Below are 13228 nucleotides of genomic sequence, written 5' to 3' on the forward strand. Positions count from 1 at the left end.
ACACCCAATCAGGTCACAGCTGGCCCTAATATAAGGGCTAACGGAGGAGCTGGGTCAGTCTCACTCCAGCCTTGGAGTGGGAAGGACCTTGCTGCTTGAAGGAGCACAGGGTACCTGAAGCAGAGCAGTGCTGGGGAAGGGCAGGCAGAGCTGGGGAGCTCGGGCCTGGCACGTCCCCAGGCTGAGGCCTTGCTGAAGGCCAAAGGAGGTACTGGGGCTGCAGGGAGACAGCTGGGCCAAGAAAGGCAGCAGGTCCAACCCCCTTGCCAGTGACGAGTGGCCATCACAGACTGCAGTTTGCCCCAGGGAAAGGGGGCTAGATGACGATGGGCAGTAGCCACTGAGGCAAGGTGGGCTTAGAGGGTTGGGAGTTCCCCTGGGAGGGAGACCCAGAGTGTGGGGGCACTGCGGTGGGCAGAACCCCAAGGGAAAGGGGCACCAGGGTCCAGGAGGGACACAGCGCCTGAGGCAGGAGAGACACCAGCCAGCAGGGGGCGCTCCGAGTGCTGGAATCGAGCTAATTCCCGGATGACCAGCAGGAGGCGCTGCGCTGGAGAGTGCTCGATCTGCTACAGAGGGGCAAGAATGCAGTGTCTATCCCTGAATCCGTAGCAATTTTACAAGACACTGCCACGGAACCTAAAATTGTACTGTTAAGTCATCTGAGCTGTTCCTCTTCTTCTCTTTGTTGTTGCATCAGTTTCGTTTCAACAACAATTTCCCCCGGATAGCGCCCTTTTGGTGCTGCAATGAGAGGTGTGTGAGGTCCTCTGAACATTGTGACATCAGAGGTAACTCAACCAATCACCATTCACTCCCTCCAGTAACCATAACCTGAAAACCTTAATGCTGCTGCTTGCCTTGGTCACCTTTCCCATTGACAATCGTTATTTGATGCTGAGGAATCCCTCTTCCTGCCCTACCAAATGGGCACAGTTTAGATTAACTAAAACAGTTTTGACTGAGCAAAGGTACATAATCTTACCTGAGGCAGGTGTAGTGTGGAGGGTGTCTCAGTGCAAATCTGCAGCCTCACCCTGCCTCGGTCAATATAGCTCCAGATCTGAAACAGCCCCTGCTATTCCAGTCCTGAACCCCCACACACTCCAATTCTGTCAAAGCACCTCAACCCTGACCTGCAGTTTCATAGAATCATAGAATATTAGGAATGGAAGGGACATCAGGAGGTCGTCTAGTCCAACCCCCTGCTCAAAGCAGGACCAATCCCCAGCTAAATCAACCCAGCCAGGGCTTTGTCAAGCCGGGCCTTAAAAACCTCTAAGGAAGGAGATTCCACCACCTCCCTAGGTGCTTCACCACCAGTGATTCACCACCCTCCTAGTGAAAAAGTTTTTCCTAATATCCAATCTAAACCTCCCGCACTGCAACTTGAGACCATTACTCCTTGTTCTGTCATCTGCTACCACTGAGAACAGTCTAGATCCATCCTCTTTGGAACCGCCTTTCAGGTAGTTGAAAGCAGCTATCAAATCCCCCCTCATTCTTCTCTTCCGCAGACTAAACAATCCCAGTTCCCTCAGCCTCTCCTCATAAGTCATGTGCTCCAGCCCCCTAATAATTTTTGTTGCCCTTCGCTGGACTCTTTCTTATTTTTCCACATCCTTCTTGTAGCATGGGGCTCAAAACTGGACACAGTACTCCAGATAAGGCCTCTCCGATGCCGAATAGAGGGGAATGATCACGTCCCTCAATCTGCTGGCAGTGCCCCTACTTATACAGCCCAAAATGCCGTTAGCCTTCTTGGCAACAAGGGCACACTGTTGACTCATATCAACCAATTCATTTCAACCAATGGGACTGAAGCATGCAAATTAACTCGATGGAGGGAGTGATGATTGCTTGAATTACCTCTGATGTCACAATGTTCCTCTGCCAGCAGCACCAAAATGAGCACTATGTGGAAATCAGGCTTTCCCCAAGTTCTGTTGTTTTTGACTATCTCCAAAATCAATAGAGCTCATCCCAGCGGTGCCTAGAGCATTCTCTGAAATGTTACACTTGATCAGATGTGATATTCAAAGGTTATTGCATTACTGACATAGAAACAGAGGAGTTTTAGGCCTTACTTTGTTTGGCCACCTGGAAGGTCACACAATTCATTGCTTCTGTAGGCTAAACTCATTGCACTCCTGTGGAGTGTTTAGATTTTGATGAATCAGGATATTCAGATGGAAAAATCTCCCATCTCCCCATACCTAGGGCTCTGTGAGTTCCCCATTTCCAGCTGCTCCCTTACTAAGGTTCCCACTGTCTCCTCCCACTCTCTCCACAGGTCAGGAGATCTGTGTGTGCCCCATCTCCCCCATGAATGTTATCACATTACAGACAGACAAAGAAATGCTAGTGAGTCAAGCATTAGGCCTCACTTCACCTGGCCAATTCATATGCATTAGTGCACAACCGACACTAAATTACAGAAGGGTACAAAATTAATTCAGCTACTTGAAAGCGCAGAATAAAATGTACCAATGGGCCAAAAGTATGTATCTTATGCCTGGCCCAAGTGCACAGGTTTGGGACAGAGGTTTGCCACAGGGCTCAAGAGAAGCAAATCCTTCTTCCGTGGCAGCAGAAGGATTCTCCAGCTATTACCACTTCCTGAAGACTGCAGCAGCCACTCTGCATACAGGCCTGTGTGCACACACACACCCCCCCCCGCCACCACCCCTTGGCTCCACAAATCCTATCAATCACATATATACACACACATACTCGTGCCCATTTTTTAAATTGCACCCACAGCATTTCAGGCCTAAATTTTCAAAAGTGACTAGTGATTCTGGGTGCCCAATTCAAGTCACCTTAAAGGGGCCTGATTTTCAAGGGTGAATGCTCAGGCAGTTTCTGAAAGTCAGCGTCCTTCAAGGAGTCTCAATCTGGGCACCAAAAAAAATGGAGGGGCCAAAAATCACTAGCCACTTTTGAAAACATGAGCCTCTAGGCTGTAATCCGATTGGCATCCCTTAACTCACGCTGCTCAGCTGCCAGTAAGTTGAGCTCAGAATTATAACACACACACTTCCTGCCATCTGTCAGTCGTGCAGTACTTGGTCATGCATTCAAGCCGTTCATACCTTGCACGATCAGCTTGGCTCTAGACTGAGCCTCGCCAACGTCGCAGGTGTAGGTGTCGCTGTCACTTTTCTCTAAGGCATTAATAGTGAGCTGCAGGATGTTCCCTTTCTGGATGATCTCATATTTCTTGCTTGTCTTGAGCTCGACCATCCCTTTCCGCCAGGTCACCGTGGGTGCGGCTTTCTCAGTCTGACACATAAAAACAGCAACTCCTTTTTCATCAGCTTTCAGATCTGAAAGCTCCTTCAGAAAGCGATTGGGTTTTTCTGAGGAAAGTGACAACCAATGGTTAGCCCAACATAGTCCTCAAGTACATTCTAAACACCCTGGACCGAAGTCTCCACTGCTTTGCAATCATTTACAGCTGTCCAAAGTGAGATCCGATCAGAACGGTAGCACTTTTACATCTACCATGCACAGGTGTGTACACAACTGTACAAGGAGCAAAGCTGTTGAGAATCAGATGCTTGTAAAGAAACAAAATGTCATTAGTCTCCTTTCTCTGTGGCCACCTGTATTAAGTATGCCCATGGTCTGTTATAGAATTCATAGAATCTTAGAATATCAGGATTGGAAGGGACCTCAGGAGGTCATCTAGTCCAACCCCCTGCTCAAAGCAGGGCCAATCCCCAGCTAAATCATCCCAGCCAGAGCTTTGTCAAGCCTGACCTTAAAAACCTCTAAGGAAGGAGATTCCACCACCTCCCTAGGTAACCCATGCCAGTGCTTCACCACCCTCCTAGTGAAAAAGTTTTTCCTAATATCCAATCTAAACCTCCCGCACTGCAACTTGAGACCATTACTCCTTGTTCTGTCATCTGCTACCACTGAGAACAGTCTAGATCCATCCTCTTTGAAACCCCCTTTCAGGTAGTTGAAAGCAGCTATCAAATCCCCCCTCATTTCTTCTGCAGACTAAATAATCCCAGTTACCTCAGCCTCTCCTCATAAGTCACGTGCTCCAGCCCCTTAATCATTTTTGTTGCCCTCCGCTAGAGTCTTTCCTATTTTTCCACATCCTTCTTTAGTGTAGGGCCCAAAACTGGACACAGTACTCCAGATGAGGCCTCACCAATGCCAAATAGAGGGGAATGATCATGTCCCTCGATCTGCTCGCAATGCCCCTACTTATACAGCCCAAAATGCCGTTAGCCTTCTTGGCAACAAGGGCACACTGTTACTCATATCCATCTTCTCATCCACTGTAACCCCTCGGTCCTTTTCTTCAGAACTGCTGCCTAGCCACTCGGTCCCTAGTCTGTAGCAGACAATGAAAGACAATGTATTAAATTCCACAGCAAGAAATTCTCTCTCTCCCTGGTGAGAAATGCAAAGATTTCCAGATGTAGTTCACTAGCCCCTAGTACTGAAAAGAGACATGTACAATGAGTTTAGGGATAAATCCGGGCCTCCACTTGAATTATAACTGCTGGCCTGATTTTCATAGATTTCAAGCCGCTCTGAAAATCAGGTCACATGATAACAATATTACCTCTTGAGACCTGGATTTTGGATTGCCTTGGAATTGGTTTGATACTTTTCAAATCATACAGCACTGAACACACTGTCAGAGCTTGATGTATTATTATTTATCATTATTAACAGGAATATTTTTTGCACTTATTCAACACCTCGAAGTGCTATCCAGAGGTGCAGAGGTGTGTCTCATCCATCTGTTACATTTTGGTTTTGAGATTGCAAACTCTTTGGGGGAATGATTGTAATGTAAGGTCTGTTTTGTGCCTGGGGTAATAGTTGTGGCCTTTAGGTGTGCCGTAAATATAGAAGTGTAGCATAAAATCCCTCCTTGGCAGCTGAACTGAATCGCCTTATCTGTAAGCAGTTAAGCAGTTCAAATAAACTACTTGGGCACCTGACCAGAAGGACCAATGAGGAAAGGAGATACTTTCAAATCTGGTGGGGGAAGGATTTGTTTGTTGCTCTCTTTTGTTGTTCCCTCTCCCGGCGGAGGGAGAAGCCAAGCAGGTACAGCATCTTCTGAAAGGTTTCAGAGTAACAGCTGTGTTAGTCTGTATTCGCAAAAAGAAAAAGAGTACTTGTGGCACCTTAGAGACTAACCAATTTATTTGAGCATAAGCTTTTGTGAGCTACAGCTCACTTCATCGGATGAAGTGAGCTGTAGCTCACGAAAGTTTATGCTCAAATAAATTGGTTAGTCTCTAAGGTGCCACAAGTACTCCTTTTCTTTTTGCATCTTCTGAAAATATACCTGGAATAATCCATCTAAAACCACATAAATTGTAAGTAGGGTAAGGAAATGCATTAGGTTATCTTTTGTTTTAGCTTGTGAATTTTCATATGCTACAGAGGTAATTTTATTCCTGTTTTTGTAACTGTGAAACTGAGCCCAGAGGGGAATTGTGGGGGGAGGAATAGCTCAGTGGTTTGAGCATTGGCCTGCTAAACCCAGGGTTGTGAGTTCAATCCTTGAGGGGGCCATTTAGGGATCTTGGGCAAAAATTGGGGATTGGTCCTGCTTTGAGCAGGGAGTTGGACTAGATGACCTCCTGAGGTCCCTTCCCACGCTGATATTCTATGAATCCTACATGTTTTAAATCTTTTTATTACCCTGTAAAGTTACCTTCCATCTTGATTTTGCAGGTGTGATTCTTTTACTTTTTTCTTTATAATAAAGTTCTTCTCTTAAGAACCTGATTGATTTCAGTGTCCTGAAGACAAAGGTCTGGTCTGTGCTCACATTGCTAAGGCAATTAGTTGGTATATTATTCTCAAGCCTCCCCAGGAAAGGGGGTGAAAAGGCTTGGGGGGATATTTTGGGGGAATAGGGATTCCAAGTGACCCTTCCCTGAATTTTTGTGTAAATCACTTGGTGGTGGCAGCAATACCGTCCAAAGAAAGGAAAGGAATTTGTGCCTTGGGGAAGTATTAACCTAAGCTGGTAGAATACAAACTTCAGGGATCTTTCATGCAGGTCCCCACTTCTGTACCCCAGAGTTCAGAGTGCGGGGAAACCCTGACAATGTGCTACTGTAATATAAATGTTAAATAATAATAGTAATAATAATGGTGGGCAAGTGTTGTTATTTCCATTGTAAAGATAGGGAAACTGAATCACAAAGAGGTTACCCAGAGAGTCAGCAGCAGAGATGAGGATAGAGACAGTTGCTTCTAAATCCCAGTCCCCTGCTCTAACCACTAGACTCCTCTTTGGCATAGATTGTGGTCTTATTACTCTGGCGTTTAGGGTACAATTAACATTAATAAAGCTCAAATAGTTTTTCATTTATATCATTTTCAGCGTGTGTTTGGGGGCTTTTCCTCGCCATCGCCCATGCAGATCAGTCAGTTAAGTCACAAAGTAAGGTTCTGCAAAATTGCGAAGTTTTTTTCAGAAATTACTAATCTAAAAAAAAAGAAAGAAAGATAGATCTGTACGAAGTTTGGAAAAACAAAAAAATTGGTCTGTTGAATAAGGCCAGTGAAATAATTTTGCAGTTTTTTGCCCTACTCTACATACTTTCAGGCTCCCGGGTGTTTGTCCACTGACCTTCTACTGTGACCGATGCTTTAGTTTTAGATGTCTCCGTCTCACATGTGTATTCCCCAGTATCCTTGGTCATGGTATCATGGATGACGAGTATGGCCCATGTTCCCTCTTGGCGCAAGTCATATTTTTGGCTTTTCCGAATTGCTTTGCCATCCTTGTACCACTTCACATTTGTGTCAGGTTTGGACATTTCACAGCTCAGGCTGATGTCTTGTCCTGCTGCTGCTGTCTTATTCTCCAGCTGCTTTATAATCTCTGCTGGTTTTTCTAAGGGAAGCAACAATATCTGTTAAAAATCCATGTTCTGGAACTTTATCATTTTTTGGAGCATTAGGCTTCCTTGTATCTAAAAAATCATTTAATATAGATTCACATAACAGAATAAATTCACATTACATTACCGATTTACTTTCAGATAGAACTATCTGGGGAAAAAGCAAGTGCTCATGTTTAGTGGACATTAATTTTGTTTATTGGATGTCAATGAGCAGCAATTGGGAACTGACAATTAATTACTTACAAGAATGACAGAATGGGACTTATTTGTAACAAAGGCATTCACTTTGATGGCTACCATTTTGCATCCATAGTTAATTATGGATGCTCTTACTGTGGGTGCAAATTGAATGGCTAGTCATCTAACTGCATTTGCACCTGCAATAATTTGCACCCATAATTTCGGACCTGTAATTAATAGTACTCAGAAAACTGCAAGCAGAGATGAGGCCACTTTAAATAGTCCCTTCCCCCCATAAATATTTATTTTAAAAGCTTTAAAGCAATATAAATGTTTCAATATTTCAAGTTGTTTTTAAGATCAGTTCCTCATCCAATTGAATTCAATGGAAGAGTTGCCATTTACTTCAATGAGATAAGGATTTTGCCTTAACCAATTTTTTGACATTGCTCCAACTCTGAAATATCTCTGCACTCATTACCTTTCACAACCAGGGAGGCTTTGGAGTTTAAGTTGCGAGCAGTGAAGACTACTTCCCCAGCATCAGCAGCAACCACATTCCTGATGTCGAGGGTGTATTTCCTCCCTTTGTTAAAGGTCTTAAATCGTCCACCACTGTGCACTTCATTCCCCTTCAGCATCCAGTGGAAATCGCCAATGCTTTCATGGGACAAAATACACTCAAAAGTACAATTCTCCCCTTCTTGAACTTCAGTGCTCTTCAGGCGTTTAGTGATACCAATGTTCAACTCTGGAAGGCAAGAAGGCAGGTGCTACAATTATTTAGGAATGGAGAAAAGTGGTATTGTATAGCAGTCAGAGGCCTAAGAGGGCAACCGACATATATGGAAAGGCTTAAAATTCACATGAAGAACAACACTGAACACTTGCTATCTGAAGGGTTAGGAGAATGAGAGATGGAAAAGCACCACATTCTTCATTTGCATATTCAATATTGTGGAAGAACTATTACTAAGTTATCCCTTAATGCCCAGTGTAACCCCTCCTCCTCCACTGAGTTGTAGGGATGGGAAAGGGACTTGACAGAACCTGGACAACTTGCACTAGAATGAGCATGCTCAGGAAAAACAAGCATCCTCTGTGAAATGGAGTCAAGATTTCATGAAAGCTGGAGAGAAGAATGTCAGTCAGGAAGCCTCTACACCTGTGCATGCGGTGAAGGTCTCCGCTCACATTGGCTCTGAGAAATGGGATGTTAGTGATTGTTTGCCATGTTGTGACCTGCCCAAGTCCGCTCAGAACACATAGGCATTTGAAAGACTTGGGACACTTTCTTCCTACAGATAGTAACAAGGACTGACGAACAGGGGCCTGTGGGTATTTTTTTCAGATGGAGGATATAATTCTGTTTTTGTTTCCCCAGAAGAGACTCTAAGCTAACATCTGAAACATGTTAAACTCCATGCTATTTTCTTTAAAGAAACCCATATTTCTTCTCTTTGCATGCATATGTACGATCAATATTTTTATTAAGGAGTTTATTTGTCATTTTGGCTCATCATTTTTATTAATAACAGAAGGTTCGGAAGGATTTGCTCCATAGCTCAGTCCAGTAAACAGCTGAACCCAGCAGAGAGGTGTGCAGCAATTTGCACCTCTGCTATACTAAATGCCTCATAAACTAAACGAATGATAAATACGAGGGGAAATGATTGGCCGCCTTATGAAAGTTAGCCATAAAATATGCCTGACCTAGGAAGAAAATGAGCAAATAAAGTTCCTGAAAAATGTGCAGGTCTACAATGTCTGTCACTAAAATGTTTTGAGCTGCCAACAGGGACCATTCAATGCTATTTGAGATGTCATAGTTTTCCCCTATGCTTAGAATAGAGAATAACTGTGATTGCAGAGATATCTATGTATCATTTGGTAACTAGTGAAATCTTGATTTTAAAATGGAGACTACTGTGCCTCATGAAGGAGAATATGTGACTCAAAGAGAAGAGGCAGGCAGCACTCATTCATAGCACCATTTAAAAGAACACAGTCATTTTCAGCTGCACTTACCCTGAATGCTGACCCGTGACTTGGCAAGGTCAGTGCCAATATCACATGTGTATAAACCAGCATCATTCTTGTCGAGATCGTGAACAACGAGACACAGGGTCTTCCCAGCTTGCATCTGCTCATACTTGTCGCCAGGGGTGAGCTCCACATTGTCCTTCTTCCAGATGGGGTTGACCTTTGGTTTGGAGACCTCACACTCCAGTGTGATCACACCACGCTCCTCCCCCACAACATCATCCAAGGACTTCATGAAGACGATGGGCTTCTCTGAAGGAAATTAATGTGGGGGGAGGGGTGGAGAGGGAGAAAAAAAAAACCAGGACATTCAGACAAAACAACTTGCAGTACATTCCAGTTGATTGAAGAGGGCTTAATCAAACCCTTGTCATGCTCAGTGCAGCCATGACCATATACATATGGAATCGAAGGCACTCTCACACCTCATGTCCCTGGAATTTATTTTGGAGAGAGGGGGACCACAGTTTTCAATAACCCCTTGGTTGTGGGAGGAGGGGTGTAGAGATGAGTGGGAGCAGCTGATCTGCATCTCCATGCCATGGACAGTTATTTGCAGTGCTGAGGTCCCACGGAATCGTGGTGCTCCTTGAGGTGTTCTTGGCTGTTATGAATCACATTTCTCTCTGTAGTACAGTGCCTGTAACTGGGTCTTGGGGTACAGGTGCACACCCCATGGACCTATTATGGCCCTTGGGCCCTTTAAAACTGGAAGTTGTAGCCACAGGACACATGACTGGGAGCAAGCATGTCGTGTCCATGCAGGAAACCAGCTATAAAGCAGGGGTAGCCAACAGGAGAGACCTAGGGTCAGGGAAGCCCTAGTGTTGGTCTCACCATTGTAGCCAGGGAGAACCAACACAAGGGAAGGGAGCTGGAAAGAGTTCAGGTTGTTAATACCCAAGAGTGTGAGTTGATTGGTTCTGGTTTTGAGTTTGTGGTTTAGAAAGAAAATGAGCCCCGGAGAAAAGGATGTGACTTCATTTTTCCACACACACACCCCCAGCTAGAGAGACTGCATATCACTCAACACTTAATGCAGCATGTTAGCAGCAGGAGAGAAACATGCTGTGCTCTCTCTCTTGGAGATTCTACTTCCCCCTCCAACATCTTGTTATTTTCCTTTATCTAATTTAAAATACATTTTTACTAAAAGTGCATCTTTGCTCTTTGTGTACAGAAAAACAGAACAACGTCTGACTGTGAGGGGACGGGGGAGTAAACCCTTCAGCGTCTCTGAGGGGACATGGGAAGTAAATCCCTCAGATGCTCTGAAGAGGACATGACGGGGGGGAGAATATCTCTCAGATTCTCTGAAGGGAATTGGGGACTAAATCTCAAAGAACCTTCTGTTCCAGCTTCTCCCTCTGTTGTCTTCTCGCCAAAGGTACATCCATAACCATGACAAAATATTTCCTTGCTTTTGAAACAGTCTAATTCCAGAATAGGTTTCTTGAAAGGAAGGCATGGTCTGCTGTGCCCCATTAGATACACACTGGAGTTTAGCTACAAATAATCAAAGGCCAATACAAGATAATCATCTATAGATTTTTGAAGGGTGGTAACATTCAGCAGAGGAAATAATTTTTCAGACTGATCCAGGTCGCAGCAGTGAGAAGCAATAGGATAATGCTGAAAAAGGGAAATATTTGGCAGGATACTGGGGTCGAATTTCCTAATCATTTCAGTTGGACTACAGTATTCACACCTAAGGGAAGAGGTAGAATCCATGTTTATTAACTACTCAAATTCTGGTAGAGAATCATAGGGCCTATAGGGAGCTACACTGCACTGGCAGGGAAAGGATGGGGCAACTGAATAACTCTTTTCCATTTCTTATTTACATTCTTAAATAATTCCATAGGATTGGAGCCATTACCCACCTTTCACCTTCAGCTGAGCGCTTTCTGACACCTTCTCTGTCTTGACAGTCACCGTTCCTGCATCGTCCGGCGTGACTTGCTTCAGTGTCAGAGTGTGGTACTTGCCGATCTTCTTGATCTCATTACAGCTGTTGGTGTAGAGGACAGTGTCATTCAGTAACCATTCCACTTCCTCATCGTCATGGGACAGCTCACAGGAGAAGACAGCGCAGCTCTCCTCCTCAGTCTCCACATCCTGCAAGTGTTTGGTTATCGCCACCTGCCGGGCTGCAAGAAACCAAAGTTGCATAAATAAACAAACGAGTAAGTCATCACAACAATGACGATAATTGATTAATAAAATCATTAACAGAATCACAGATCTGATAGCGTTTAAGGCCAGCAGGGACCAACAGATCATCAATTCTGACCTCCTGTATATCACAGGCTGTTACACTGCCCCTAGTCACTCATGTATTGAGCCCAATACTAAGGCATCCAATGCAAAAGCCCCTTCTCATATTGTGCAGCACCATCTATTCTCCTTGCAATATACAAAACTCTTTTTATTAAAAAATAATTAATTCCTTCTCAAATGATAGGACCTCTCCCCTCCCCCACGTGGTATAGCCACATATTATAAAGTAATATTATTACATCTAAATGTGCCAACTGAGATCTAGCTCTCACTGTGACACACACACACACACACACACACACACTAAAAATCAGCCTTTGCTTCACTCCAAACAGATAAGGCAGATAAAGGGTGCAAGAAAGAAAATTTAATTATCCCTATTTTACAGATGGGGAACTGAGGTATACAAAGATCAAGTGACATGCCTAAGGTCACACAGCAAGTCTGTGACAGAGATGGGACTTGAACCCCTTTCTTCTGAGTTCCAGATCAGTGGCTTAACTAGAAGATCACCTTCCTGAAAGCCAACGGATTGTTGAAATGTTATTCTTCGCAGGACTGGCTGATTAAGGGGATTGATTAGCAATATGGAACCTTTAAATTGTAAGCCACTAGTACGAATCTGATTCTGGTCAGTAGCATCTAGATGCTATCCAGTGATGGCTATATGACTATTAAATTAAATTAATCACGGGCCTAATTTCCATTGTTAGTGGAAAGGTGCCATGTTCTTCCCCCCACAAAAAAATCACAACAATCACTCAAGACTGCAGTTTCATAGACAAAGTGCTAACTGGACAGAGATAATGAGTTACCCTAGGTTGCACCTCTAGGTCAGGGATGAAGCCTATCACAGGGGAAGCGTGATGAAAACACAAGAACATAAGAATGCCATAACCGGGTCAGAGCCATGGTGCATCCAGCTCAGTATACTGTCTTCCAACAACAGCCAATGCCAGATACTTTACAGGGAATGAACACAACCAGGCCATTATCATGCGATCCATCCATTGTTCAGTTTCTGGCAGTCAGAGGCTTAGGGACACCCAGAGTATAGAACTGTGTCGCTGACCAACCTGGCTAATAGCCATTGATGGACCTGCCCTCCATGGGCTTCTTTAATTTTTTTGAACCCTGTTATACTTTTGGCCTTCACAACATCCCCTGGCAATGAGCTACACAGATTGACCGTGCATTGTGAGAAAAAGGACTTATGTTTCTTTTAAACCGATGGCTGCCTATTCATTCCATTGAGTTGCCCCTGGTTCGTCTGTTATGTGAAAAAGTAAACTCACTGTCTCCATATCATCCATAATTTTATAGACCTCTATCATATCCCCTCTCTGAACAGCCCCGGTTTTTTGAATCCTCATATGAAAGCTGTTCCATACCCCTAATCATTTTTGTTGCCCTTCTCTGTACTTTTTCCAATTCTAAAATATCATTTTTGAGATGGGGTAACCAGAACTGCATGCAATATTCAAGATGTGGGCATAACATGGATTTATATAGTGGCATTATGATATTTTCTGTCTTATTTTCTATTCATTTCCTGATCATTCCTCACATTTTGTTAGCTTTTTTGACTGCTGTTAAATACTGAGCAGATGTTTCTGAGAACTATCCATGATGACTCCAAGATCTCTCTCTTGAGTGGTAACAGCTAGTTTAGACCCCATCATTTTGTATGTATAGTTGGGATTATGTTTTCCAATGTACTTTACTTTGCATTTATCAACACTGAATTCCATCTGCTATTTTGTTGCCCAGACACCCAGATTTGAGAAACCCCTTTATAACTCTTCCCAGTGAGCTTCAGACTT

At 43.9% G+C, this 13228-nt stretch overlaps 1 protein-coding gene across 1 annotated transcript in view; it reads right to left on the reverse strand.

Moving 5' to 3' along the window:
* The window catches only part of OBSCN (obscurin, cytoskeletal calmodulin and titin-interacting RhoGEF), a 281809-nt gene that overhangs the window by 169309 nt on the left and 99272 nt on the right, over nucleotides 1-13228 (reverse strand). The window contains exons 35-39 of the mRNA XM_043541677.1: nucleotides 11009-11275; nucleotides 9111-9377; nucleotides 7564-7833; nucleotides 6626-6892; nucleotides 3096-3362 (exon numbers count right to left, since the gene is read on the reverse strand). Coding sequence (XP_043397612.1) covers nucleotides 3096-3362; nucleotides 6626-6892; nucleotides 7564-7833; nucleotides 9111-9377; nucleotides 11009-11275 — 1338 coding nt within the window. The remainder of the gene's footprint in view (nucleotides 1-3095; nucleotides 3363-6625; nucleotides 6893-7563; nucleotides 7834-9110; nucleotides 9378-11008; nucleotides 11276-13228) is intronic.

This window comes from Chelonia mydas, chromosome 2 (genome assembly GCF_015237465.2).
Source record: "Chelonia mydas isolate rCheMyd1 chromosome 2, rCheMyd1.pri.v2, whole genome shotgun sequence".
NCBI lineage: Eukaryota > Metazoa > Chordata > Testudines > Cheloniidae > Chelonia > Chelonia mydas.